Source organism: Galeopterus variegatus, unplaced genomic scaffold (genome assembly GCF_000696425.1).
Source record: "Galeopterus variegatus unplaced genomic scaffold, G_variegatus-3.0.2 Scaffold2572, whole genome shotgun sequence".
Classification (NCBI taxonomy): Eukaryota; Metazoa; Chordata; class Mammalia; order Dermoptera; family Cynocephalidae; genus Galeopterus; species Galeopterus variegatus.
Window position 1 is genome coordinate 156,756 of NW_007728683.1, and position 25,144 is coordinate 181,899.

The 25,144-nt window shown below is 45.0% G+C and overlaps 1 protein-coding gene across 1 annotated transcript in view; it reads left to right on the forward strand.

Moving 5' to 3' along the window:
* EEFSEC (eukaryotic elongation factor, selenocysteine-tRNA-specific) overlaps positions 1-25,144 on the forward strand; it is a 115,640-nt gene that overhangs the window by 1,190 nt on the left and 89,306 nt on the right. The window contains exon 2 of the mRNA XM_008582330.1: positions 35-134. Coding sequence (XP_008580552.1) covers positions 35-134 — 100 coding nt within the window. The remainder of the gene's footprint in view (positions 1-34; positions 135-25,144) is intronic.

Consider the following 25,144-nt stretch of genomic DNA (forward strand, 5'->3'; position numbering starts at 1 on the left):
TCGCCTGCGGCCGGCGCTGCCCGCGCCCCGGGAGGCGGCCGAGGCCGGGAAAGAGCGCGAGCCCGAGCCGTTGCTGCAGGTCACGCTGGTCGACTGCCCCGGGCACGCCTCGCTCATCCGGACCATCATCGGCGGTGAGCGCGGGCCGGTGGGCGGGCGGGCGCGGGGGGCTTCCCAGCCAACACGCCGAGCAGCGGGGCGCTCAGCCTATAAAAAGACAAGGGTTTACAAAACATAAAAGGTGTGTGAAGTACACGAACGGATTAAGAAAACTCGGAAGCCACAGGAAGCGTATGCATAAAAAATCTCCAAGAAGTCTCCATTCACCTGTCCTTTGGTTCCTGGGTTCCTGTTCCCAGAGTCAGCCACTGTTCCCGGTTTCTTGTGTGTCATTTCAGAAACCCCCCCGTAAATGCAAACATATCTGTGTACAGGTAAATCCTCTTTTCCCCTTTTCTTTATACACCGTTTCAATCAACACTGTCTGGAGAGTGCGCCATGTCTGTACATACCAAGCAACATCATCCTTTTTAAAACTCGTCTAGAATTCCATTGCACATTCGTACCAACATTTTAACTTCTTAATGACGGACCTCTATGTCTTTTCCAGTGTTTGCTAGCCATGCTGCAGTGAACAGTCTAGAATAGAAGTCTTTTGGTGTGTGTGCTACTGTATCTGTAGGGTAAGCTCCTAGAACTGAACTGGCTGGGGCAAAGGGCATGTGTGTGTTCAGTCGTGATGGGTGCAGCCAAAATGCCTCCTAAGATGTGCCATTTAGTTAATTTTTAATTACACAGATAATACACGAATACATGCTACTTGTGAAGAAATAGAATGTTACAAATAAGGCAGAAGTCCTCTTAATCACTCCTCTCTCTTCAATTCTGGATTCCTCCCATCCCTCCAGACAGAACCCCTGTTACTTGTATATCTTTGTCGATTACTTTTCCACACCCACACAGGGCTCTAAAACTTGTTTTGTTTTTAGAAAAAAAAATAATAATACAGTAATACAAGCACATGGCACAAGAGTGTATTCTTTATAGCTAAGTCTACTTCTCACTGCTGACACCGGTACCTGATTACCTTCCTGTTTCCATTTCCTTGTGTTTCCTCCCAGTGATATTCTGTATGCCTGCAAGCACATATGGAAATATATATCAGACAGATGATTATTGGCTTGGTGGCAGATGGCCTCATTGGTCATTGGGCATTCTGGGTCCCAGCTATAGTGATGAGTTTAAGTACTCCCATCTCTGTGACCTCTCAACTGTTCCATGCTGCAGGAAGTCTAAGATCATTTCCCCATATAGCAGTAGAAGTAATGGAGTCTTGAAGAGGTGAAGAGACTTGCCCACAGTCACACTATCTAAAGTCTTCTGCTCAATCCATGTTTCAGTTGTCATTAAAGGGCACGCAATTCTCTACCCCTTTCCCCTACTCTTATGACTGAATTATGTTTGGTCATATTCAAAACATTTTAGGATACACACTCTGAGCCAGTCTAGGTTGGAGGTGGAAGGCACGGATGGGTTAAAAAAAAATGAGAAGGCAAGTTCTTAGTCTTTTCTAGTAAATGGTGTAGGTAAATGGTGAAAGACATACTTTTGGAATAAAAAAAAAACTGGGCTTGAAGCCTGACTTTGTTCCTTACTAGCCGTGTGACCCTTGAACCTAATTCTGGATCTCTGCGTGCTGGCGGAGGATGGCCATCTCTCACTTTCTATCTGGCCCGGCTTTTCTCGCATGTTTGCTCCTTCTTGGCCAAACCCCACAAGGAGTGTGGTGGCTGCCATTTAACAGTTGGGGAAGTTGGGACTTAGGGGCAGTTAATGGCACAGCCCAGGTCTGCCTGACTCTGATGCTAGAGCCCTTTGCTTTCCCAGTGCACTCTATGCACCCCCACCCTCTGCCTATATACACATTTATAGAGAAGCTCTTCATATGATGAAAAGGTTTCAGCACCATCCTCGTCCTGTATAGCCAAATTGTAACACTCCAGAGAATTTGGCATGTCCTTGGTTTGGACCATACAACTGTAGAAGAGGAATTTTTCTATTCTTATACATACGTGGTCACTCTTGTTACTTTTCTCAACTCCTGAGTGAGGAGACTTTCCTTATCCTCTTACCAGGTATTAAAATGTGGCCTGAGCTCATTGGAATGGAGAGACCAAGGCTGCTACCATTCTTCCTTAAATAGATCACATTCCCACCTTCCTTTTCAGGGAAATGAGAAAAAAAAAAGTAGATTGTTTTTCTTTGGAAGGGAAGGCTGCTCCCATTTGAGTGCCTGCTGTGGCTGGCCCTGCTGCTAGGAACTTGTGTCTGTGCAGCACCCTGTGTAGTGGGAGTGTCAGCCCTGTTTTTCAGATGAGGAAACTGATACTTGGCAAGTAAACTCCCTCAGGCTGGTGTTGAAATCCAACTCTTCTGCCCCTAATCTGGATATGGTTCATACCTTCACTTAACCTCATGATCTGTATACCTGTGGACATCTTTGCCTTCTTGGAATGGCTCCCCAGGCTGGATCCTGGCTATGGCATCTGGACTCCTGCAATTCTGAACCCTGCCTGCTCGCCCTCCTTCTCGCTCTAATTCATTCTTTGCCCAGTAGGCAGTGCACTCCTTTTACAGATGTTCATCACATCATGTTAGCTCTCTGCTTCAGGACAATCCAGGGGATTCTCATTGTGCTTCGGGTAAAATCCAGTCTCCTTGTTAGGGCCTACAGGACCTACGGTCTGGTTTTGCTTTCCTCTCAGCCTCATCAACTGCTCTCTCTTGCTCCTGACCTTCAGTCACACTGGCCTCATTTCTGCTTCTCAAATGGGCCAAGCTGCTTCCCTCAGGATCAGTGCACCTGCTGTTGCCTCTGCTTGGTATGTCTAGCTCCTTATTATTTAAGTCTCAGCTTAAATGTCACCTCCTCAGAGAGGCGTCCCCCAATCTACCTATTTAAAGCTACGTCCCTAACCCTCACCCCCTTGTATTTTCCTCATGTCCCGTTTTGTTTCCTTGCTAGCCCTTTTCACTCTCTGATGCTCTTTATGTGTTTACTTGTCAGTTATCTGTCCCCTGGTAGAATGTGAGGTCCATGAGGGTAGAGCAGGAGCATTGTCTTATTTACCAGTGTGTTCTCAGCTCGTGGGCCAGAGCCTGGCATCCGGTAGGCATTCAGTAAGTTTAAATGAGTGAATCCTGTATACAAATACTGGGTTAGCTGGTTATAGTGAGCAGAGAACCTTCTTTGTGGATTAGTGGACAGAAAGCAATTAGCATAGAGCCTGGCCTGCTGTAAGTACCTAATGCATGTTTGTTCTTTTCCCTCCCCTTTAGGAACTTACAGCAGAACCTGGGAGAGGACACTGTGCTGTGTACAGAGTGATTTACTGAAGTTCATTTCACACAGGGGAAAAGCAGGAATAGCTCACTTTGCTGAGGGGCAGGGTATAGGGTATGATACAGGGAAGGAGAGCTTTCGTAGGTGGGGGAACTGCCTGGGCAGGACTCTGAGGCTTGAATGTGCAATTTTGTCTGTTTAGAATCAGAGACAACTGCTAGCATTTAGGTATGGCTGGAAATCAGCATGGTGTGTGGAAGGTGTACTGAAGATGAAGGTGGAAGGGTTGGAGGGCCAAATCCTAGAGAGTGGCCCTTAGCGTAGATTTCTCCTAAGTGCCTAGGAGCTCCTTGGAAGGTTGTTAAAGCAGGTTTGCGACGTGATCAGGCCCCAGCTTTAGATAAAAAGATGCGAGATTTCTGGATAGGGACTCCCACTGGCAGGAGGTATGGTTTTCTCTAGATGTATCTGTACCTGGGATTCCTGGGAGATTGTGCTCTTGTTAGAGTTCCTGGCTTACTGTGAATGATTTAGACCCCTTGTGGAATATGTTATCCCCAGGAGAAGGAAATTAGAACAATTGTCTGAGTTCCATGATGATATCTCTGAAGTTTAATATGTCTTAAATTAAATCTGGCTCTCTGTAATTCCACTGCTCTCCCCAAAACACTTACACACACACACACACACACACACACACACACACACACAGAGAGAGCCACTGCTCTCCCCAAAACACTTACACACACACACACACACACACACACACACACACACACACACACCTTACACACACACACACACACACACACACACACACACACACACACACAGAGAGAGAGAGAGAGAAATCCTTTCTTAACTTAGAGAAAATTGGGTTTTATCTCCCTTGATCCATGTGGCCACAGATAAAACTCCTAAGAGTGCCGTGGAGTCAAAGTGACAGTAGCATTTGGCATTTATTTAGTGCTGTCTTTATGCCATATTTTTGTCGTCATTGTTCAGCCCTCACCGCAGTCGTGGGAGGTAGTAGATGATGTTCCCATTTTACAGATGAAAAACACCACAGCTCAGAGAGGTTCAGGGAACACAGTTAATAAAGAGTAAGAGCTGGGTTTGAACTCATGTTGATCGACTACACAACCCACACTCCAGCGTTCTTAGTGTGAATGAAAAAGTGTACCCGTCTACTCTAGCCCCTGTAGTAGTGTTTCAAGGAAGTATTTTTCTTGAATCCATTTTAGAATATAAATCTTTCAGGGTTAGAACTTCAGAAAGATTCAGTAATGTATGTTTTAAAGACTTGGGTGGGGGTGAGAGACTTGGACTCATCCTCAATCTAACTCCAGCAGGAAAGAGGAGGGTTGAAAAATGCTGGTATCTTGGCTTGGCAATTTATAGTTCTCTGGTGGCTGCTAGGATTAACAGTGTATTGTCTCCTGGTCTTTTGTTCGGGTTGTTAATGAACAGCAGCTCTTCTGCCACGACTTGTCTCCTGAATCTCTTGCCACTTGTACCCACTGTGCAAGCGGCACTCCCTGCGTGGCTCAGATCCTTTCTGGGCCCTCCCTGCCCAGAGCTGAGAGAGCTGCAAAAGACTTGTAAGTCTGACTCAGGTTACTCTCCTTGGAGGGTTAAACAACCAAGAGCCTGACAGATTTTTGTCTCTGCAGCCTGGAGAGAACATTCTTTGTAAAACTTAAGCTACTTTGCCTTCTCTGTTTTTCCGACTTTCTGTGCTCTTGGTGCTGGTGTGGAGAGAGCTCTTGCCCCTGTGGTCTGTCTCATCAAGAAGTGTGTCCTTCAGTCCCTTTGCAGTCTGTCTGAAGTACTTTCTTTGGACTCATGAAAGGAATGGGGTTCATGTGCGTTAATGAATGTGTGTTTTCATCCATGGCACAAGAAGAGATAACAAACTGGGGCCTGGCCATACAGGCCTTGGCAGTTACGAGGAATTTGGGTATTATTCTAATGCAAAAACGAACAAAAGGCCACTTTGTTTCCTTTGCCCCTAGTCTTTTTATGAGAATCTGTGTAGGAAGACATTATGTTGGATTGTGGTAGTTATATATATCTGTCCTAAAATGCTGAGGCATTTTTGAAGGGGTTGTTCTAAGTGGAAATGCTCCCTTCACCCTGATCTCTTTAGCTCCTAGGAGCTGTCAGGCCTTAGTCCCCTGCTCCTTTGTGCCACCCAGTGAAAGCCACCTTTTGTTTTCTCTTCCTCATTAAAAGGGTCACATCATAACTGGAAGATTCTGCTCTCCAGTACCATTTCTGCAGTGTGGTGTCCTCTACCATCAAGGGAAGCTGCAGCTGATACTGGAGTCTCTGCCTTCACTTGCTTCAAAGCTTGTCATGTCCAATAGGAAGTCTGCCTCACTCAGTACCAAGTGTGCTTCTACTCAAATACAAGTTTTCCTGTTTTACTTGGTACCTTATCGCTCTCTAACCCCACCTGATCTCTTTCCAAGCTGGATGCCTTTAGCTGTCTCCAGGAGACTCTCAAATTGAGCTTTGTCTGCAGCACTTTTTCTTGGCGCTGGACTATGGGTGACTTTGCTCTGGTTTGGGTGACAGTGTGGGGAGTAGTACAGCATCAGAGAAATAGCCTTGAGTTTAAATTAATGCAGAATATTTGAGCAGGAACCAACAGGAAAGAAAAATGGAAGCAGGTAGTCATATTTCATTCCGTTGGGGTACATTTTTCTTCTCATGGGGCTTGCCCTTGAGAACAAAACATATCAAATGTTAAATCAATGAATATTTTTGTAGTCATGCTAGGAATAGAAAATAATGCAAAGACTTTGCCTTCTTGAGGCAAATATTTTGCTGGAAGGTTATAATCAAAGTCAGAAGGAAATCAGAGCCACAGATTTTTGTAAAGCTGTAATCATTTAAAATTAATTGCTTTTAAACTTTTCACTGAGCATCTCCTTTGTTTTCCATCAGCATGTCTCTTGGGTTTTTCTTCAAAATCACTCCACCCACGTTGGACTAAGATTTGGGCAGGCATCCCAGGAAATGGCCTGTAAACTAAGCCCTAAGACATATTTCTCTCTCTGTCATTCTTTTCTTTGATGGAGGCTTAACAGGCTGGGTACGAGGCACTCTTGCCTTAGAGCTCAATTCTGTATGCCCTTTTACTGGCAAGGGCTTTGATACCATGCAGAAGATGGTGTCTGTAGCTCTGGTACTCTGGGTATCCTGGAGTCCCCAGTCTTGGTGAGAGTGGAGCCTGGTATTTCTGAGGCAGCCTCATGGGGGGCAGGGAGCAAGAGAGCAAGCCCTCGCAGGGTCTGAACCTGGATCGCACATCATGCCTCCACTACTGGAGTTACTGCACTCTGCTGTGACAGCTGGTTTTTCATTAGCCTGGAAGCATCGTGGGGCAGAGACAATGTTGGAATCATCTCTGTAGCTCTAGGGCCAACCCAGAACCTGGCATATAGTTGATAATCAATAATTTTTTTAAAGTTTTTTATTGAGGTAAAATTCACATACCATAAAATCCATCCACTTCAAGTGTACACTCAGTGGTTTTCAGTATATTCATAGAGTTGTACAGCCATTGCCACAATCTAAGTTTGGAACATTTTCATCACACCATAAAGAAACCCACTAGCAGTCATCCCCCATTCCCCTGCCTCCCCCGCCCAGGCCTAGGCAACCACTATAACGTCTCTATAGATTTGCCTATTCTGGACATTTCATAGAAATGGAATCATAAAATATGTGACCTTTTGTGTCTGGCCTCTTTCACTTAACATATGCTTTTAAAGTTCACGTTGTAGCATGAACCTGTATTTCATTCCTTTTATAAAAAATCCATTTTTATTTATTTCTAATTGTGGTAAGATACACATCATATATGACATTTCCCATCTTAACCATTTTTAAGTGTATAGCGGAGTGGGATGTGCTTTTCAAGTTGCTGCCTCTTTCTGTCACATGCCTTACTTGAGCTCATCTCCCCTGTTTTGAGGGCTTTTGGCAGCCTGTCTGGTGGGAGAGGATCAGATGGTGCTGCTATTTGTGTTTTTATTCACTTACGCCGAAATTCTACACACACCCATTGCATGGTTTTGCCTTGGTGTGTGAGGGCAGATGTGCAGCTGTGCCTGTCCTCAAGAGGCTCACAGTTTCAAGCAGGGCAGAGGGGCAGGGGCTGTGCCAACAGTCAGTTAAGATAAGATGCCGAGTTGTAAGGGCTTTGGTAGAGAGGAGCATGGAGATATGAGTGCCTACCTGGGAAGGAAGGGCGTCCATTGGAGGGAATGTGGGGCTGGGCCTGGAAGGTTGGCCTGCAGATTTCTGGGCAGAACAGACACAGGGAATAGGCTTAGCAAAGTCCAGAGTCATGAGAGCGGCCCTGGCTAAAGAAGGAGCAGATCAGTGTGGCTGGCTCTTGCATAAATAGGAAGTGAGAGGAGGTGAGGCCGGGTTGGCGAGATCACAGGCCAGTCAGGGGAGGCCCTGGGAAGAGGGACTGTCTCGTTGGAATTTTGAAGGATGGTTGAGATTTTGCCACTGAAGAAGATGGGCGGCATTCCAGCTAGAGGATTCAGAGTGGACACAAACAGAGTCAAAGGGAGGGCTGGAGTGTGAAGTTCCTAGGGGAGGAGTACACGGGGGTCAGGCCCAGTGCCAGAGGCTGGCTGGGACCAGAGCTCAGCAGCTCGGAGAGCCTCTTGTAAGAGGAGGGCAGGTAGCTTTTACACTGGGAGATCCTTCTCATGGCTTTTAGGGAGCTCTCTCCGAGTCCGATCAGAGGTCTAGGGGCCAGGTATTGCTGTCTCCATTCCAATCACAGCTCTCTGATCTAGCTAGAAGAGCGAGAGGAAGGGGAATGCCACAGGCAGGCAGGGAAGACTGCATCAGGAAGGAAAACGAGGCTCTGGGGGGCAGTTGTGGGAGTGCTGAACAGAGGCCGAGTGGCGGTTCTGCCTCTCAGAAGGAAAGAGGGAAGGAAGGGACTTTTGGGGAATGTCTACAGTCTGCTGGATGCTGTTCTAGACCCTTAGATTCTCTTGCTGTCCTCCCAGCCAGTCTCTGAGGGGAGTGTTTTCATCTGCATTGCACAGTTCGTAAGAATGAGGCTCCACGAGGTGGGCAGCCCACTGCAGGTCACCCAGTTAGCAAGTCTCTGGTTTCAGAGGCCCTGGCAATGCCCAGCAGCTGCCTTTAGACCACAGCGCATGCCTGCTTTGGTAGAAAATTGTGGCTCCTAAGGAGCAGTTTATATATAAATCAAATTGTCAGAAATAGAGATTTCTGCATCTATTCTCCCCTGGAATATTTGAGTTTTGTTTTTCACTAATTGGGTCTTTTATTTTCTTGTGCTGTGTGATTAGGCTCCTGCTGCTTTGAAGTGGCCTTTGTTGGGTGGGTAGGGAGGACTTAGTGAATGTGGGTGATCCTCTCTTGGCAGGAGAAAAAACAACTTTTGCTGTTGAGAGAGAAGTTGACTTTCCCTCTTTCCATATCTCTTGTGTTGTGATGATGCCTCTCTTGTCTTGAGGCCTTCAGAAAGACTATAATAATTTTCTTTGTCTCTAACCTACTTCCTGAGGATATTTATTTGGTGGCATGCACAGGTGCTACCTAAAGATAAACCTGACTTTTTTCTTTTAAAATTAGTGCTTGGAATTTGCTAACATTGCCCTGCTTGGCCTCAGGAATCTGCCTTGCCTGGCCTTGTAGCTCTGTCCTTTACCAGAGATTTATTTTGGTTGCTAAAAGCCCTAGGAGGGTCAATGGCTTATCCTTGGTCATCTGACATTGGGATTGAGCTCAGCCTTCTGAGTTCCATTGTAGTGTGGTACTTGAAAAAAAAATTGCTTTGCTTGTGGTCATTTCCAAGTGAATTTCAGGACCTTTTGCCATAAACACCAAAACCCTTGTATGTGTGTTCCCAGTGTTCCCTATTCTCTAAAATGATGATCCTGGGCACATTCAGAGATGGTCTTCAGAGCTTATACTCTAGAGAAAAGGATTTCACATAAGAAGGACTCCATTTCTTTTTTTTTTTTTTTTTCCCTTTTTGTCTTTTTTCGTGACCGGTAACAGGATCGTAACCCTCAGTGTCGCGCCCGTACTGCGACCGGCAACGGGGTCGCAACCCTCGGTATTGCAACCCTCGGTGTCACGTCCGCACCGCGCTCAACCAGTGAGTGGACCGGTCTCTATATGGGATCCGAACCCTCGGCGGGAGCGCCACCGCACTCCCAAGCGCTGCACTCTACCGAGTGCACCACCGGGCCAGCCCAGAAGGACTCCATTTCTTCAGAACTGCTATTTGACACCCACAGACAAGCAGACCAGATACTGGAAAGGGAAGCCCTGAGGTGTTGGCCAGCCCAGCACTGTCTACCTTAGGCATTCAGCACTGTGGAGAGTGGGCTGACAGACACTTTGGCTGCCAAGAACAGCGTTTTAACAAATCTCTGCAGGGGCTTGATTAGCACTTCCCAGCAGAACTTTCTATGATGGTGGGAGTGTTCTATAGCTGCACGTTCTCATGTGTCCATTTGAGCACTTGCCTTGTGGCTGGTGCAGCTGAGGAACTGAAAATGTAATTCATTTAAATTTAAATAGGCACATGTAGCTCATGGTTGCTGTATTTGGTGGTGCAAGGCTGGACGGACTGAGGAATGGGCTGGGTTCTGTGTCCTTATTGTCAATTTGGGATTGAGTCCCCTGTGTATTGTTTGGTCACTAGAGCCATCCTCTTCCTGAGGTCCCAGCCTGTGTTCCAGGCCTTCCCTGGACTTCTAGACCTGTTTCCCTACAGGCCTTCTAGACCTGTTTCCCTACAGGCCTTCTAGACCTGTTTCCCTACAGGCCTTCAGACTCCATGTCTGAAAGACACTCTCTCACCTTCCTCACCTTCCTAGCCAGTGATGCCTTCATTCTGCCAAAGCATGGCCCGTGGAACAATCCTCAGCATGTCCTCCTCCACCTTCATACGAGTCGGTTACCAAGCCTCGTCCCTCCTGCTTCTTCTCTAACCGGCGCAGCTCCTGTCCCTATAGCTACCTTAAGGTAGGCTTCTGTGAGCTCCCGCCTGGAGGAGTACAACATTCCCATGCACCGTCTCCCTGATTTCAGCCCTCCTTTTTACAACGATCTTCTACTCTAGCCACAAACTCTTCCTAAATTGTTAATATAATTATTTTATTTCCATGTGTGAAAGTCTTCAGTCGCTCTCCATTGGCTAATGACCAAAGTCCTCAGCATGGCTGACAATTTCACGGCCCACAGAGGGTCAGCACACTAATACCGGGAACGAGGCGACCCCAGCACAGCCACCACACACCGTGAGGGCCCGGCGGCCCTGTTGTTTTAGAGAAGCAGTTTTCAAACATCCTTCAACAGGCTGATTTTGAGTTAACAGGGGTGACCCTTTCAAGAACATTTTAAAAAGCTATAACATAGATCCCTCTCAGACCGTATATTTTCCTTTCTCCATGCAGTTCAAAGGGGCTGAGTTGTCTCATAGGTTTTTGCCGGCAGTCTTCAGCTTGACCCTGGTTGTTTAAATCTGCCGGAGGAAATTTGAACAAACTTGTACTTTGGTAATTCTTCTGCCTCTGTGAACCTTTAACCTTAAGGTTTCTTTCAGAGCCAGGGGCTGCACTGTCACCAGTCGTCCTTGCTGGGCTTTCAAAGGGCATTGTCTAGTGCATCTGTTTTCACTTTGCTACTGGAGATCTTTGGAGGAAGGGTATTAATTCAGACCTGATTCTGACACAGGACCAGGGCTTTTAAATCTGCCCCAGAGCTCAGGGATGGGGAAATGAGCATAACACAAGCCTGTGGCTGATGCCTGTGGTTGTTCTGCAAATAGTCTGTGAAGGTGAAGGGAAAGGAGGCCCCCCTAAGGCACACTGGGCATTCTAGCTGTCCATAGGAGATTCCATCTCTGCCAAGGTCTTATTTGACAACAAGACAAAAAGAGGTCACTCTCTGATCATCAAGCTATGGGTCCAGAGTTCCTCCTGAATGTAAAATTCCTGGAGGCCAGGTTGTTAGGAACCTGGGAGGTCAGAGGTGAACTTGGGGTCCCACACACCATTACAAAAGGCTTGTACAATAAGAAACTTCCTGGGGAAAAAGAGGAAGGCTCTTTGAGGCAAGAGGGTAGAGATTTGATGCTGTTTCTGTCCTGGTCCTTCCCTGAGACTTTCTGAGTGAGTGCGCCTCTGCAGATCCTGTTGCTCCTGCGTGTCACTCACCTCCATCAATTAGCCAGTTTCATCCTTTAGTTCCTCATGTGTTTTCTCATGGGAAGTCCAAAGACAACTGTAAATATGTGAAGTCATAGTCATAGGTCCCTCAGGCCTTGGGGCTGGTGATGGGTGTGTGGTGTTTGAGATGGGCTCCTCAGAAGGGAGGCCCTCCAGGACCTACCCAGTCATCTTCCTTGTTCTGTTACCTGTCCTTTGCAACAGGTTAGGGCTCTTTGAACACCTGGCCTGGTTCCCTGGCTCTCTTTCATTTCTTTCCCCAGAATTCTTAGTATTCTGAAGATTTAGCTAGGTGACGTCATTCCTTAAACTTAGATGATGTAGAAGGAAAGGTAGGTCATTACATTAATTAATTCATTCAACAAACCCTGAGCACCCTACTGCATATCAGGCGCTGGGTTTCCAGTGGTCAGAAATCCAAAGCAGGGCCAGCCTGTGGCTCACTCGGGAGAGTGTGGTGCTGATAACACCAAGGCCACAGGTTCGGATCCCATATAGGGATGGCCGGTTTGCTCACTGGGTGAGCGTGGTGCTGACAACACCAAGTCAAGGGTTAAGATCCTGTTATCGGACATCTTTAAAAAAAGAAAAAGAAAGAAATCCAAAGCAGAAGGGGCTCCTGCTTTCATGGAGCTCACCGTCCAGTGCAGGAGGCAGAAGTAAAAAAAAAATATATGGAGAATTACAAATTGTGATAAGTGCTAAGAAGGACAATACAGGATGCCCAGACAGGGATTAATAGATATATGGGGCATCTAGAGGCCAGGGAAGGCCTTTCTCAGGCAATGAAGTTGAAGCTAAAATCTGGAAGAGGTACCAGAGCCAGCCACTGGAGTGTTGGGGTAGTGGTTCTAGACCAAAAGGGTAGCACACGAGAGGGCCCTGAGGCAGGATACAGCTTGAGGCTAGTCGGCAAGTGAGACAGTGTCAGAACCGGTTTCCACAAGAGACCTGCTGTTGGGCTGTGTACAGGTATATTTGGACAAATACAGTCGTCCGCAGGTATCTGTGTGGGATTGATTCCAGGACTACCCCCTGCCCCCTCAGGATACCAGAATTAAGTCCCTGATATAAAGTGGTGTAGTATTTGTGTATAACCTATGTACATCCTCCCATATACTTTATATCATCTCTAGATTATTTATAATACCTAACGCAATGTAAATGCTACGTAAATAGTTGTTATACTATATTTTTTGTTTGTATTGTTTTTTACTGTTGTATTGTTGTTGTTGTTTTTTCCTGAATATTTTTGGTCCGTGGTTGGTTGAATCCATGGACGCAGAACCCACGGATACAGGGGCTGACTCTGTGTGTGTCAGTACTTGTGTTTGGATTCTTTGTCAGTCCTGGCTTTGTTAGAGGGTGAGCAACAGCACATTTTGCTCTGATATGTGGAAGAGGGAGAGGGAAGGAGACAGAGCAGCCTTCTGGAGGTGTCTGGTCTCAGTATAGCTATCCTACTGGCCTGTATTCATCCTCAGTCCTGTTTCTGGTGCTATAACCCCCATCTTCTTCCCATGGTAGAGGGATGTGCTGAAGTGGACATAGGGGTTGGCCAGCAATCTTGGCATCAAGTGAGTTAGACATTTCACTACTCTGTGATTGTGTTTGGCCATTAAACATTGATCTACTGGGTGCTTATGATTTATAGGCCATGTAGAGGTTAAGGAAACATTGCTGAACCACTGAACCAAGGATTGGACATCAGAAGTATTGAACGAAGTATCTGAAGTCATGGAACTAGTAAATAAAATGCTGGCACCTAGCCCACCCTGACTCCTGGTCAGTGCTCCTTTCCCTAGATAGCTTTGGGGAGCACTCTCCCCCAAGTATTTCCCTCTATCCCCTTTCTGCTGAGGAGGCCTTTTGGGTTGAAGGTAATGCACTGGGGGCAAAGTTGGTCTTTTCTTTTCCCCCCAGAAATGAGTTTGGCATATTACTTGGCTGGTCTTGGATTGTGCCCAGGAGTGGAGGGTGCTGACATTTGGATGATTTGTCCTTCAGAACCAGAACTGGAAATTCATTTTAGAGAAGAACAGGGCCTTGCCCCTGAGGTTCCTGATGAGCAGGCACACTTTATCTCACATTTGCGTGGATGTTTTTCTGCTTTGACTTTTCTTGTATTCTTTAGTAAGGGAACAGTAATTTACATCGTTTAAGGCTCTCTTGAGATGCCAATTTGGTCTTCTGGAGACAGAACACTGTCCATGGGTTAGAGGAGAAAATGTTTACAACTAACCCCACCTGGTTGGAGGCTCCTCAGAAAGGAAAGGAAGAACATATGACTGTGCTTAAGGGGATTTGTCTGAGAAACCACAACTTGGGTTCTCCCATCCTGTTTTTCCCCCTCTAGAATCAGATGGAATCTCTTTTCCTGGCAAAGACTTTCTAGGTAAAAAGAGGTACTAGTTACTCATTATTGTAGGTACATTAATCGTTTCTAAGTTTTTTAAAGTACATAAAAACAAAACTTGCTGTGGCAACCAATGAAGTTTTTTTTCGAGGAATGAATATTTTCTAGGAAAGATAGAAGTCAGTTATGTTTGGTCTGATTTCTTCAGCTGAATCTTCCCCTCTTCTTCTTATCTTAAAATCTGTCTCGGAAGGCAGTCTGGGGACATTTTAGCAAGCACTGTTGTAACAGATGTGTGTCATCCTCTTCCTGACACATCTCCAAGCCCCAGGGAGACCCAGCTGCACGATTGCAGGCTGTCCATAGGCTGGAGGGGTGGAAGTCATCTCATGCCGACTCCAGAACTGTTTGGTGCACAAGAGGGCAGTATTTGCTTACAGTCTTGGATGGGGTGATAAATGTGTAGGTTCACAGGTCAGCATAGTTAAAATGACCTCGGACTTTTTCAAGACAAAATAAACTGTAAGCCACAGCCATGATGTCTTCCCATATATGCCTTTAAGTGCCTGATCCCTCCAAAGGATTGCTGCTTGCTGTCTTTTTGTCCTTAAAAAAAAATACTGTTTTTTTCAACGTTTATTTTTAATTTTTTTTTTAATCAATGAAAATATGGTTTGCAGGCTTGTATCTACAATGGCAGAGGTTAAGAAGTGTTGGGAAAGCAAAACAACTGCTTTCTAATTAAAAACCACATGGAAAGATTTTTGTTTGAAGCAAGGGGTCAGATGTATTTTCTCCCCCTTTCAAATATCAGTGTAAGGATTATCTGACTTAACTTTTAAAGCATTTGAAGATGTGAGCTTATGTCATCAACCCTTCTACACTCAGTTTTCTTTTTCTGCAAGTTCATGGTATTAACCAAAGCAAGAACTTTCCAGGAGAAAAAACAGTGATCTCCCTGCCTCGTGTCTGCTTTTGTATAAGGATCTGCCAATTTTCAGTTCTTCCACGGTGTTTTCCTATAGAGACTTTCAAGCCAGAAAGACACGTACTGGTATGCAACTCCTATCCCACCAAATTACAGCCTGTGCCAGAATTGGGATCTAACATCACCCCTGTGCACCACCCTGCAACCTGTACTAGTAATTTCAGGCCTCCAGGATGTGAACACCCGAGAGTTTAACTGAAAACAACAGCGGTAGCAAGGCCCATAAACTGAGGACATGCCAGAGGCGATGGGGTGGTGTAGTGAAGTGAGAAGGGCCCATGCACAGGAAGGGCCTGGGCCTAGCTTGGGCATTCCAGTTCCCACTTGGCCCTAGCTTGGGCATTCCAGTGCCACCTTGCCTCTCTGCCCCTGTTTGTGCACTTACATGTGGGTGATCACATTGTACAGGTGGTTGCTTCTGGCACATAGTAGGGATCAGTTACTGTGGCAGTGATCCCTCTGGCCCCTGAGTAATGGTGAACATTTGGAGGTGGTGGGGCATTGTTAGACAGGATAGAGACACAGACACTGATTCTTGATTGGAGACAAACCAGTTCTTTCCAGATTGTCTGTTTATTTGATTCTTTGAGCATATCCATGGCTTAGCCCCTGTGAGCATCTGCAGCAAAGCAAAACGCAGTCTAGATGGGAGGTGCCGTGCTGCTGCTCCATCCCTGATAGCAGTCGAGGAGGAAAACCGGATTCCAAGGCTCAGCCCTGTATGAAATCAGATGTCTTCTTCTAATCCTTGGTGATTGCAACATAAATCTTCCAAAGGGAGTGTGTTTATAAGATAGATGACACAGAAGCTGTGGAATAGATTAGTATGTGTGACATCCCCATGGTCTTCTAATTGATCAGTGGCGTGTAATGTGAAGTTTGAATTTGACAGTGCCTAGTAAGGAGAACCATGGGTGGCCTTCTCATTTGCTTCCCTGGGAAGCTCCTGTTCTGGCTTTTAGTAGAAGGGTCTGGGTAGGAAAGGAAGGGTTTTGAGCTGCAGGTTTTCAAAAGAGACTCACACCATGTTTTTCCAGGAAGATGATTTCTGAAAAATGCCGGAACCCTCAGTTTCCAAAGGAGCCTCATTTGTAAGGGGAATGAAGAGTTGTTTCTGCGTGTGGATTCTGGGTTGTTTTCCGTCTTCACTCCCTAAGGCAGGGTTGGCAAGCAGGGAATGGGACAGATGTTCTATGGTAGTAACTTCCAGTGAGATTCTTGAATGCCTTGTGTACTCTGGTTCACCATCAGCTCATAATGTATCAAAATTGAGTGAGAATTCCTGCAATGAATGACGTGAACCACGCACTGGGGAGATATGATGGTAGAGATAGAGTGCATTCTGTGAGAAAATATTTCCAGTGCTATCTGTAAAATTCAGATTGAATAACCATTCTGAAGTGCTCCCCTTTTAAAAGAGTTTCCTTCCACACGCATCGCAGGCTGAGTAAATACCAGTAATTTTTATTTCCCTTCTCCTTATCAGTTTCCCTACTGAAATGTTCCTGCATAGCCTATCTGGTCTTTTCAAGTGAACATCAAATGATTAGTGTAAGCTTCCAGTCTGAATTATGATCCGCATTTCAAAACACAAACTGCTTCTTCGATTTTGCATTTGGAGGTAATTATCAATATTTACCAATACTGGAGAAGAGTTGAAAATGGAAGAAATATTGCTGAGAATGGTGTCCCCAAATAAAGATAGCAGAGAAGGGTTGTGTGTGGCCATGTATATATAATGGCAGGGTGCCTCGGGGGCCCGGCCTGCCATGTGGATGGCCTGTCTCTCCAGCTCCAGCCTTGTCCGCAGGCTTGCACAGATAGATGAGGGGAACTGCAGGGACTGCATGGCAATCTTTTGGGGACGGGCACTCTGATGAGGCTGGGAAAGCTATTCCTGCCACCTGGAGGAAAGCCTTGCTCTGGCCACTTCTCTCAGGGCCCCCCTCCCCCCCCTACTTCTTCTGGCCCTACCTGGCTCTCTGGCTGCCCTGGCGTGGTGGAAGTGCCCTTTGGTGAGAAGGGTCGGTGAAATCCAGAGGTGGTTTAAGGCCTTTGTGGGCCTGAGGCCCTACCCTGCAGCCTGGAGAGCTGACTAGCGCGGAAAGCCTGTGCTGCCACCCACGTAGATTCCTAACTAGCATCGGATCCCTTCCCGAAGGGCTCAGCAACATTCTCTCCCCTTGTAGGGGGCATCTAATTTACCTTTGACTCATTTCAGCCTTCACGGTTTTCTTCTTATATTTTGGAGCAAGTGAAATTGTTTATGTTTGTGAAAACTCTAGGCTTTGGTGCTTTGCTTGTTGTGCCTAATTAATAGCTGCCTCTGGGAAGTGCAGAGGAGGTTCCAAACCGTGCCTCACAGAACCCTCCAGAGAGTTAGGAAGCTGTGGTGCGATAGGCCTCGGCTCTGGAGTCAGGAAGATTGAAAATGGAATTTTGCCTCTTCTACTAGTTTATTGTGTGACTGTGGACATGATGCTTTTCTGAACTGTAGCTTCACCTGTTTAAAAGAGGAGGGAGGGGGAATTATGCTCTCTGGGCTTGCTGTTAGGGCTAGCAGTAGTAACTGTGGTACAGTTAGCAGAGTCCTGGGACGTGGCAGGTGCTAGTAAATGGCAGCAACCTTTGTTCCACTGTTGTCTGTGGACTGGTGCCCTGGTAGTTTCACACCCGAGTGTATCCACTTCTGAGGTCCTTGGGACAGTCAAATGTCCTCTTCCCTTGGCATTGCAGACAGCAGGAAAGAGCATTGAATTTATGCAAGAGCTATGTTTCAAAGAGGGAAATAGAATTCTTGAATTTTTTTAAGGCAAAGAAGAGGAGGGGAAAAAATAGGTTCATTGTTTTACTTAGCTATTTAACAGGATGCAGGACAAAGCTGGCCTCTCTCCTGTCTAATGTCATCATCAGCATTCTTTCTTTTATTTTTCTTCTCTTTCCCCTCCCTCTTCTCCTCCTCTCCTCTCTTCCTCTATTCTACCCCCACCCCCCTTTTTCCTACTAGTACTTCAGCAAAACTCCCCTTTTCTCCAAGTCAATCCCAGGTCCTGAGCCTGGGATCAAATCTCATGCTCTGGAGGTACCCTAATGCTAGGAATTATCTCCTCTTTTGTGGTTGTTGGTCTCTTCAGCATTTTCTGTTGGTGCCAGGTGCTTGCCCTGTGGCTAGTTTTGGCTTGTGAGGAGTGCTGTGCAGAGGGCTGCAGTACACAGCTCTCACACGTGTGCTCTCGCAGACTCCCCTGTTGTGCAGCTAGGGCAGTGGGCGGTTACAGGTGACATCGAGTGAGTGAGGTTTACAGAAAGATGAGCATCAGTGGAAAAATGGGGACTGACCTCTGGCAAAACAGGCCGGGGGTCGCAGGCCACGTGGAGGCTGGCAGACACTGAGGGAAGTTCTCTGGGAGGGGCTGATAAAATTCAACATCACCTCACCATTTAATGAGTCCCAGGTACGTGGGCTATGCCAGCCCAACCTGGCCCCCGTGAAAAAGACATGGTCTTTGCTTTTGAGGAACTCATAGTGCTGGAAGAAGCTTGGCAGGACTCTCAGAAGGAGGGAGAGAAAGTGGGTTCAGTTGTGAGACCCTTTATTAGGCACGCAGTAAAGCCTTAGCACCAGGCCTGGATCTGCATCTTGTCCTTTCCCTGACACCTGTAGCTGTACTTAGTCATAAGGAGTAGCTGGAAGAGTTAGGGCTTGGCACACTGGCCTGGGTTTGAACCCCATCCCTGCGGTTAGCTTGTGAGGATGCATTGCTGTGAACCTCAGTGTTCTCATCTTCAAAATGGGGAGAATAACCTTGCAAGTTTTTTGTGAGAATCCAATGAGATAAGCTATCTCAGTGCATCTCAGTACTTATCTCAATGTGTAGAACCTAGAAAACTCAGTGTGTAGTAAATGGTGCTAGCTATTGCGATTATAATTAGATATGGTTTAATTTTTTAATCTTTACAAGACTGTTCACATAAAAATAAACCATTTGTTGACAATCTCTTCTTGTTTTTGGTTGGGTAGGCAAGCTGGATGGATAGTTTCTGATATCATATGTAATACATGATTTTCGTCTCTGCTTTTAAATTGGTGATTATCTGGTTTGAGAGAAACTAAATTGACACACTTGGAGTAATCAGAGTATAAGTGCTTAACTGTATAGATCTGGGTGTAAAATTGTGAGTGCAGTTGACGTTGAGAGGAGGACGGCCACAGTGGGGGAGACGACGTAGCCCGAGGGCCATAACCAGAAGAGAGATGTGCATGGTGTGTTAGAAAGAGTGTGTTTTGTCCATCAGGAGAGATGATCAGTCTGCAGGAAGTGTTGGCTTGTTTTGTGTTTGGAAGATGATAGGTGCCAATCACTGCTAAATGTAATTGTACCCAAAAATACGTGATGAAAGGAACTTAACTTTTCTTGAAATAATTTATGCATTAATATTAAAAAAAAAAAACCCACAAACAGCATAAATGCAAACATGGAATAATTGAAAAAGCTTGCGGTTTAGAGTCTGAGAAACTGAATTTGAATCCTGGCTTGAACATTTGTTAGCTGTATGATCTTGGGCAGATTACTGAACTTCTCTGGGCCTCAATATCCTTGTCTGCAAAATCAGAAAGAACAGTTTTAAGGATAAGAAGAAATATATCTGGTATGTGATAAGCTTTTAATAAACATCATTACAGTTACTTCCACTACTTTTACTTACTACTGATAATAAAGACTCTGAGTCTCTAATGACTATGTTGCCAGCTATAAATGTGGGCTTCCCTGAAATGCTATAGTATTGTCTGTAGTATAAAGAACATACTGGATCATTGGTTCAATGTTGTAAAGAGGCTTATAAATGAATTTTTATGAGTAAGTTTTGGAAAGCTCCTTTTTAATTGATTCCTCCTTTTAAAACCTTATTTTGTTGATTCCTTATTTTAAGGACTGGAAAAGCCCTTAATAGCTTAATATTTTCAGAGCCTGAGGTATGCCTATGTATAGGCCTGGAGAAAAAAGTGAAACATTCAGAAAACTTCAGTTTTTCTAAAGACTAATTGGGAGTGCCCTCTTTTCAATGGGCAAGCAAATCTCCCCCCTTAATTTATTATTTATTTTTTGGGCATTCACATTTCCAAGTATATCAAATATAAATGATATCTCTTAAAGTTTTTAAACTGTCAGTAAAATGTTAGACTTTTACAGCAATTTTAAAAGGATCTTGCTGACTTTCAGTTTCCCCCAGATTTGCATGTCTCTGGAATTTCTAGAAGCTTTTCATCTTTAGCTGAGCCAGAAAACACCCGTTTAGGGATGGTAAAGTACTCCTTATCAGGAGCTCATCAAGCTCTGTAGAACATCCCACGTTCTCTCATTTTGCGTTTTGCTGCTGCATATGTTGGTTAAACTAAAGGGGAGGTTGGCTGTGAATTTTTTAAAACATAGAGATGTTCATTTTTGTCAAATTTGTATGAGAGGAGCAGGCTCAAGTTTGTTTTTATAAATAGGAAAATTGATTTGCAAAGAGATGAGTGAAGAGTAGCAGACAGTAGGTAACATGTGGCACGTTTAGAATTTGGAGAAATCACAAGTCATAAAGATGGAGTAAACATCCTTTATGTAAATAGGTAGGTCATCTGTTTCTCAAAAAAATGCTTCTAGACACACATATTGGACTTCAGAGGTGTCCAGTGAATTTCAGACTGTTGCATTAGTTTATGTGCACATTGGTACATGTGTAGAAGCTTATGGCAAAATAGTATACCATGATCAATACAAATACAGCAAATAACACATTGTTCGGAGTCAAGTTATGTAGTAAAAATGTGTGAACTAAATAATTTTCAGTGAAGATTTTATTATTTTGGAACCAGGTCTTTTTAATTGTCTTAAAGGACTGTCTCTTTTGGGCAAATTTGAAATATGAAAATCATCTTATTTTCATATAAAATGAAACATTTAAATACCGTTTTTGTCATGAAAATGTCCAGCATATAAAACGAAACTAGAAGTAGTTTTGATAAGTAATTTGTATTTTGGGGGCTGAGGAGAAGCACTAGAAACTTCCGCTTTTACAGATCATTCTTTGTGAGGAGTAAGCAGCACCCAGACAAATCATGTGAGTGTTTTCTAAGCCAGAACCAGATTTTGCTGCTGCTGTATTTTGACTCAGACCTAGTTTAAAAGTGACATTTCTAAACAAAACTTTCTTTTTTTTTTTTTTTTTGTCTTTTTTCCGTGTCCGGCAACGGATCGCAACCCTCAGTGTTGCCCCCGTACCGGACCGGGGACCGGCAACGGGATTGCAAGCCTCGGCGTTGCTCCCGTGCCTCGCTCAGCCAGTGAGCAGGAACCGGTCTGTATATGGGATCCGAACCCTCGGACGGGGATCCGAACCCTTGGACGGGAGCGCCGCCGCGCTTCCCAAGCGGTGCACTATCCAGTGCGCCACCGGTCCGGCCCCACTAAACAAAACTTTCTAAAGGCAGGTTCTTTTTGGGGCAGGCAAATTGGTAGAAGTACATAAAATCCAAGGACAAAATGGAACTGTTTTTTCCTGTTAAACTTGTTTACTGTTTGACATTTCAAAAATTCATATTGAATCTTTTTACAATTGAATACGTGTGATTCCAGAAGCCCAGAACCCTAAATGAATCAGATTGACTTACTGTTCTTTTCCTGTACTATCAAAACCTTTTTACTTTACCACACACTAAAAACTGCTCTCACTGTGTGTTCCCTGTACTGTATTCCCTTAATCTCCAAATCCCTGTTATTATTATTGAAATTGTTATTTTACTGTAATAATTATTGTTACTATTATTGAATATGCTTTGGATGTTTGGTTTGAAAAGATTCAATCAAGTATTTTGAGTATGGTGATTAGTGCGTGTATGTAGCTAAGTAGTGAAACAATATGGGGATTTTATATATATTTCTAGGGCAATTTTGCTGTGATACCAGGGAGTAAAATATTTGTTTTTACAGGCTAGAAAGGTTGTGGTTAATTTTGACACCTGGGAATCACAGCTTTAATTCTGACTTGTTCTCTTGAAATAAAAACTAGCCTTTGATAATACTGTTTTAATCTCTTAAATGAATGGAACCTATTTCTGATTCTGATTTTACCAAAGCAGTCTCTCCACTTCCCCAAGTGCCACTTCCCAAAGTGGACAAAACATGTTCTGTGCTTGAGAAACGTGAGATGCTGGCTGCATGAGGGAGGAAGGAGGAGAGGAAACTGTTTGCAAAACTACTTAAAATAAATTTGAGGGGTCAAACATGGAACACAGTTGTAAAAGAGAAAGGAAAAAATGCCTTAGGTCAGTTCAGCTGGAATAGCATAGGCATTCACATTGGCTAGAGGGCTGTGTATTTCTTGCTAATCAGATACAATCAATCAGAGCAGATAATATTTGAGTATCTGAAGCTAGATCTCATTGCCTTTATATCAGGGAAATTAACCTAAAGGGGCATGTTTTAAGTTTGATTTTGGGGGAACATATACCATTTGGAAGAGAGATGGCAAACTGTTTACCTTGTTGTCCAAAGGCTGCTCAGACTTGAGTCTCAGCTCTCCAGCTTGCAGCTTGTCCATCAGAGATGCAGCTGTGGTCTGTGGTTTGGGCCGGCAGATGGGCTTGCGTTGTTAGCATTTCATTTAAAAGCGATCAGTACTTTTAAATTAAACATGCAAAGTTATCTTGCTGAGGCATTGAATGGGAAGCTGCTGGATTATTGAATTTGGCCCACAATTTAGCCAGTTCAGCAGGGATTTTGGGGTCTGAAGCAATTAATATGCAAGTACATTTGAGTCAGCAAGGTAGATTACTGTCTTATCAAGGTAAAAAAAAATTCTTTCCCCAAGATCCATACTTTTTTGGAGGCAGATAAAGATCTGTTTTTGACATTCATGTTTAAGAGTGACCAACTCAAATTGCAAGGTTTTGACCACCAAAACACATGAGGAAATAATTGAATTTAAAAAAATCTTCGATCTGTTGTTTGTATTATGCTTAGCATAGAGGAGAGCCCAGGTTCCTTCCTCATGTTCTTTTTTTTTTGGCCTTTTTGCTCATATAGGAGCAACTTAATTTTCTTTGTTGAAAAAAATCATTCAAAGCACTTGAAGTTGTTTTTGTCCTGTCAGATTGAGTACTTAAAAAGACAAAACTGAAAAGAGCTTCAATCTGTGGCTAAATCCTCCTGTGTCCTATACATCCAGACATGCTCCATCCAAAGTGCTGTATGGATTCCTGACTGTGGTGACCTGGCTGGGGAGTAGCTTCTCCTTTGATAACCCCTTCTCTTTCTATACAGCCAGAACACTGACACCTGTTTTTTTCCACCTGGCAGGCAGAATTCGGAGGCATGAACACTCAGCTTTGCATATATTGGTTGTGCAGTCTTGAGGAGAAGGGCGTTGTTTAACACTACTTCCTCATCTTTAAAATGGGGGAAAATAAGAAATAAGGCCTTAGGGCTGGCCCGGTGGCGCACTGCTACAGTGCGCTGCTTGGGAGCGTGGTGGTGCTCCCGCCGAGGGTTCGGATCCCACATACAGACCAGCCGCTCACTGGCTGAGCGAGCAACACCGAGGGTTGAGATCCCGTTGCCGGTCCCGGTCCGGTATGGGCGCGACACTGAGTGTTGCGATCCGTTGCCGGTCACGAAAAAAAAGACAAAAAGGAAAAAAAAAAAAAAAAAGAAATAAGGCCTTAAAGAGTTGTGAGGATGGTCTGAAACGGCAGCTGTAGAGAGCCAAGCACCTTGAGTAACAGATGCGCAGCACCATGGAGACAGTCCTGGAGATGCAGCTTCTCCTGCCCTTAACTGAGTGGGAGACACCAGGCCCTGCACAAGTGGGATCAGGCAGGAGCAGAGCAGCAGGTCTAGGAGCTGTCAGGCACTGGAAACTACCGAGCCAGTGAGGCCTGGGAATTGTTGCTTTACTGCAGAAGACAGGGACACCAGGAAAGTGTAGTGTTTGAAAATCAGATGTGACTTAAAAATGAAAAATAAAAAAGGAGGGTCTCATGGAGTGGTGAAGTCCTTTATTTCTGTGTTGTCTATGGAGACCCTTCCCTTCTGGAAGCTTTGATTTGACCATCTGCCTGATCTCAGGAATTTGAGGACCTCAGTAACTTGGGAGATTGCTTCTGGGTAGCAGGTACCAGGGCCTGATTGTCCCTTAAAACCTTATAGTCTTGGGGGCACTTCAGGACATGGCCTGGGAACATGTGGACGACTAACCATGCCCATTGATAGGTGGCATGGGGACTCAGCCTGGGCATACGTGGGTATGTGGCTGGCTTCCTGGTGAAGGGCTTCCAGAGACTCCTGTGGGGCTTTGCCTTTTCCACCCAATGTGACAGCCTTTCTCTTTCAGATGAAGGATAAAATATGTGGGAGAATAACTTTCACTGTTCCTACTCCCAGATCCTTTCTGGCATGGAGAGCATTCTGAGCTTGTCAGTTTACTGTCCTCCCATCGAGACCCACAGCCTGTGCTGGCATTCTTCTGAGCAGATCACATGCCCTTGGCAAACAACTGGGTAATCTGAGCACTTTTTTTTGTATTTTCAGCCATGGTTCTTAGTTCTCAAGGGATACTGCCAGCCTCCATCCTGAGTACAGATTTATGAAAAAACCAAACCAAAACAAAAACAGAAAAGAAGGCTTAGTATAAAATGGAAGTAGAACTTGGCAACGGCTAGTGGAGATTATGATAAGGAGTTCTGCAGTGTCTCTCCCTTGAAGGGTCCTTCTTGTTGGAGAAGCTCTTCTCCCCCAGCACATCTGATCCTTACAGACACCCCTGCTGGGCTGGTGGGGGGTGGGTTCCTCAGCACACTTACGCTGGGTTTCTTTAACTTCAGAAACATCCTGAGGAATGAGAAATGAAACATGAGCAATGCAGGGTTGTGTTGTTAAGTCAGGTTTTTTGTTTTTTTCTTGATGGGTGAAGATGCCCAGATTTAGTTTAGGGACAGCAGCTAACAGTGATAAAGCTCCATGTTTGAATGCCTGTTACTGTACATTGTTTTACTTAATCCCTCCAAGAATTCTGGGAGAAGGGTTTTGTTCTTCGTTTAGAAATAAATGAAGAAAAGGTGACTCAGATCAAGTAACTACCTAAAACTCTATATTAAGAAGGTGACCGGGGCTGGCCCGGTGGCGCACTGCTACAGTGCGCCGCTTGGGAGCGTGGTGGCGCTCCCA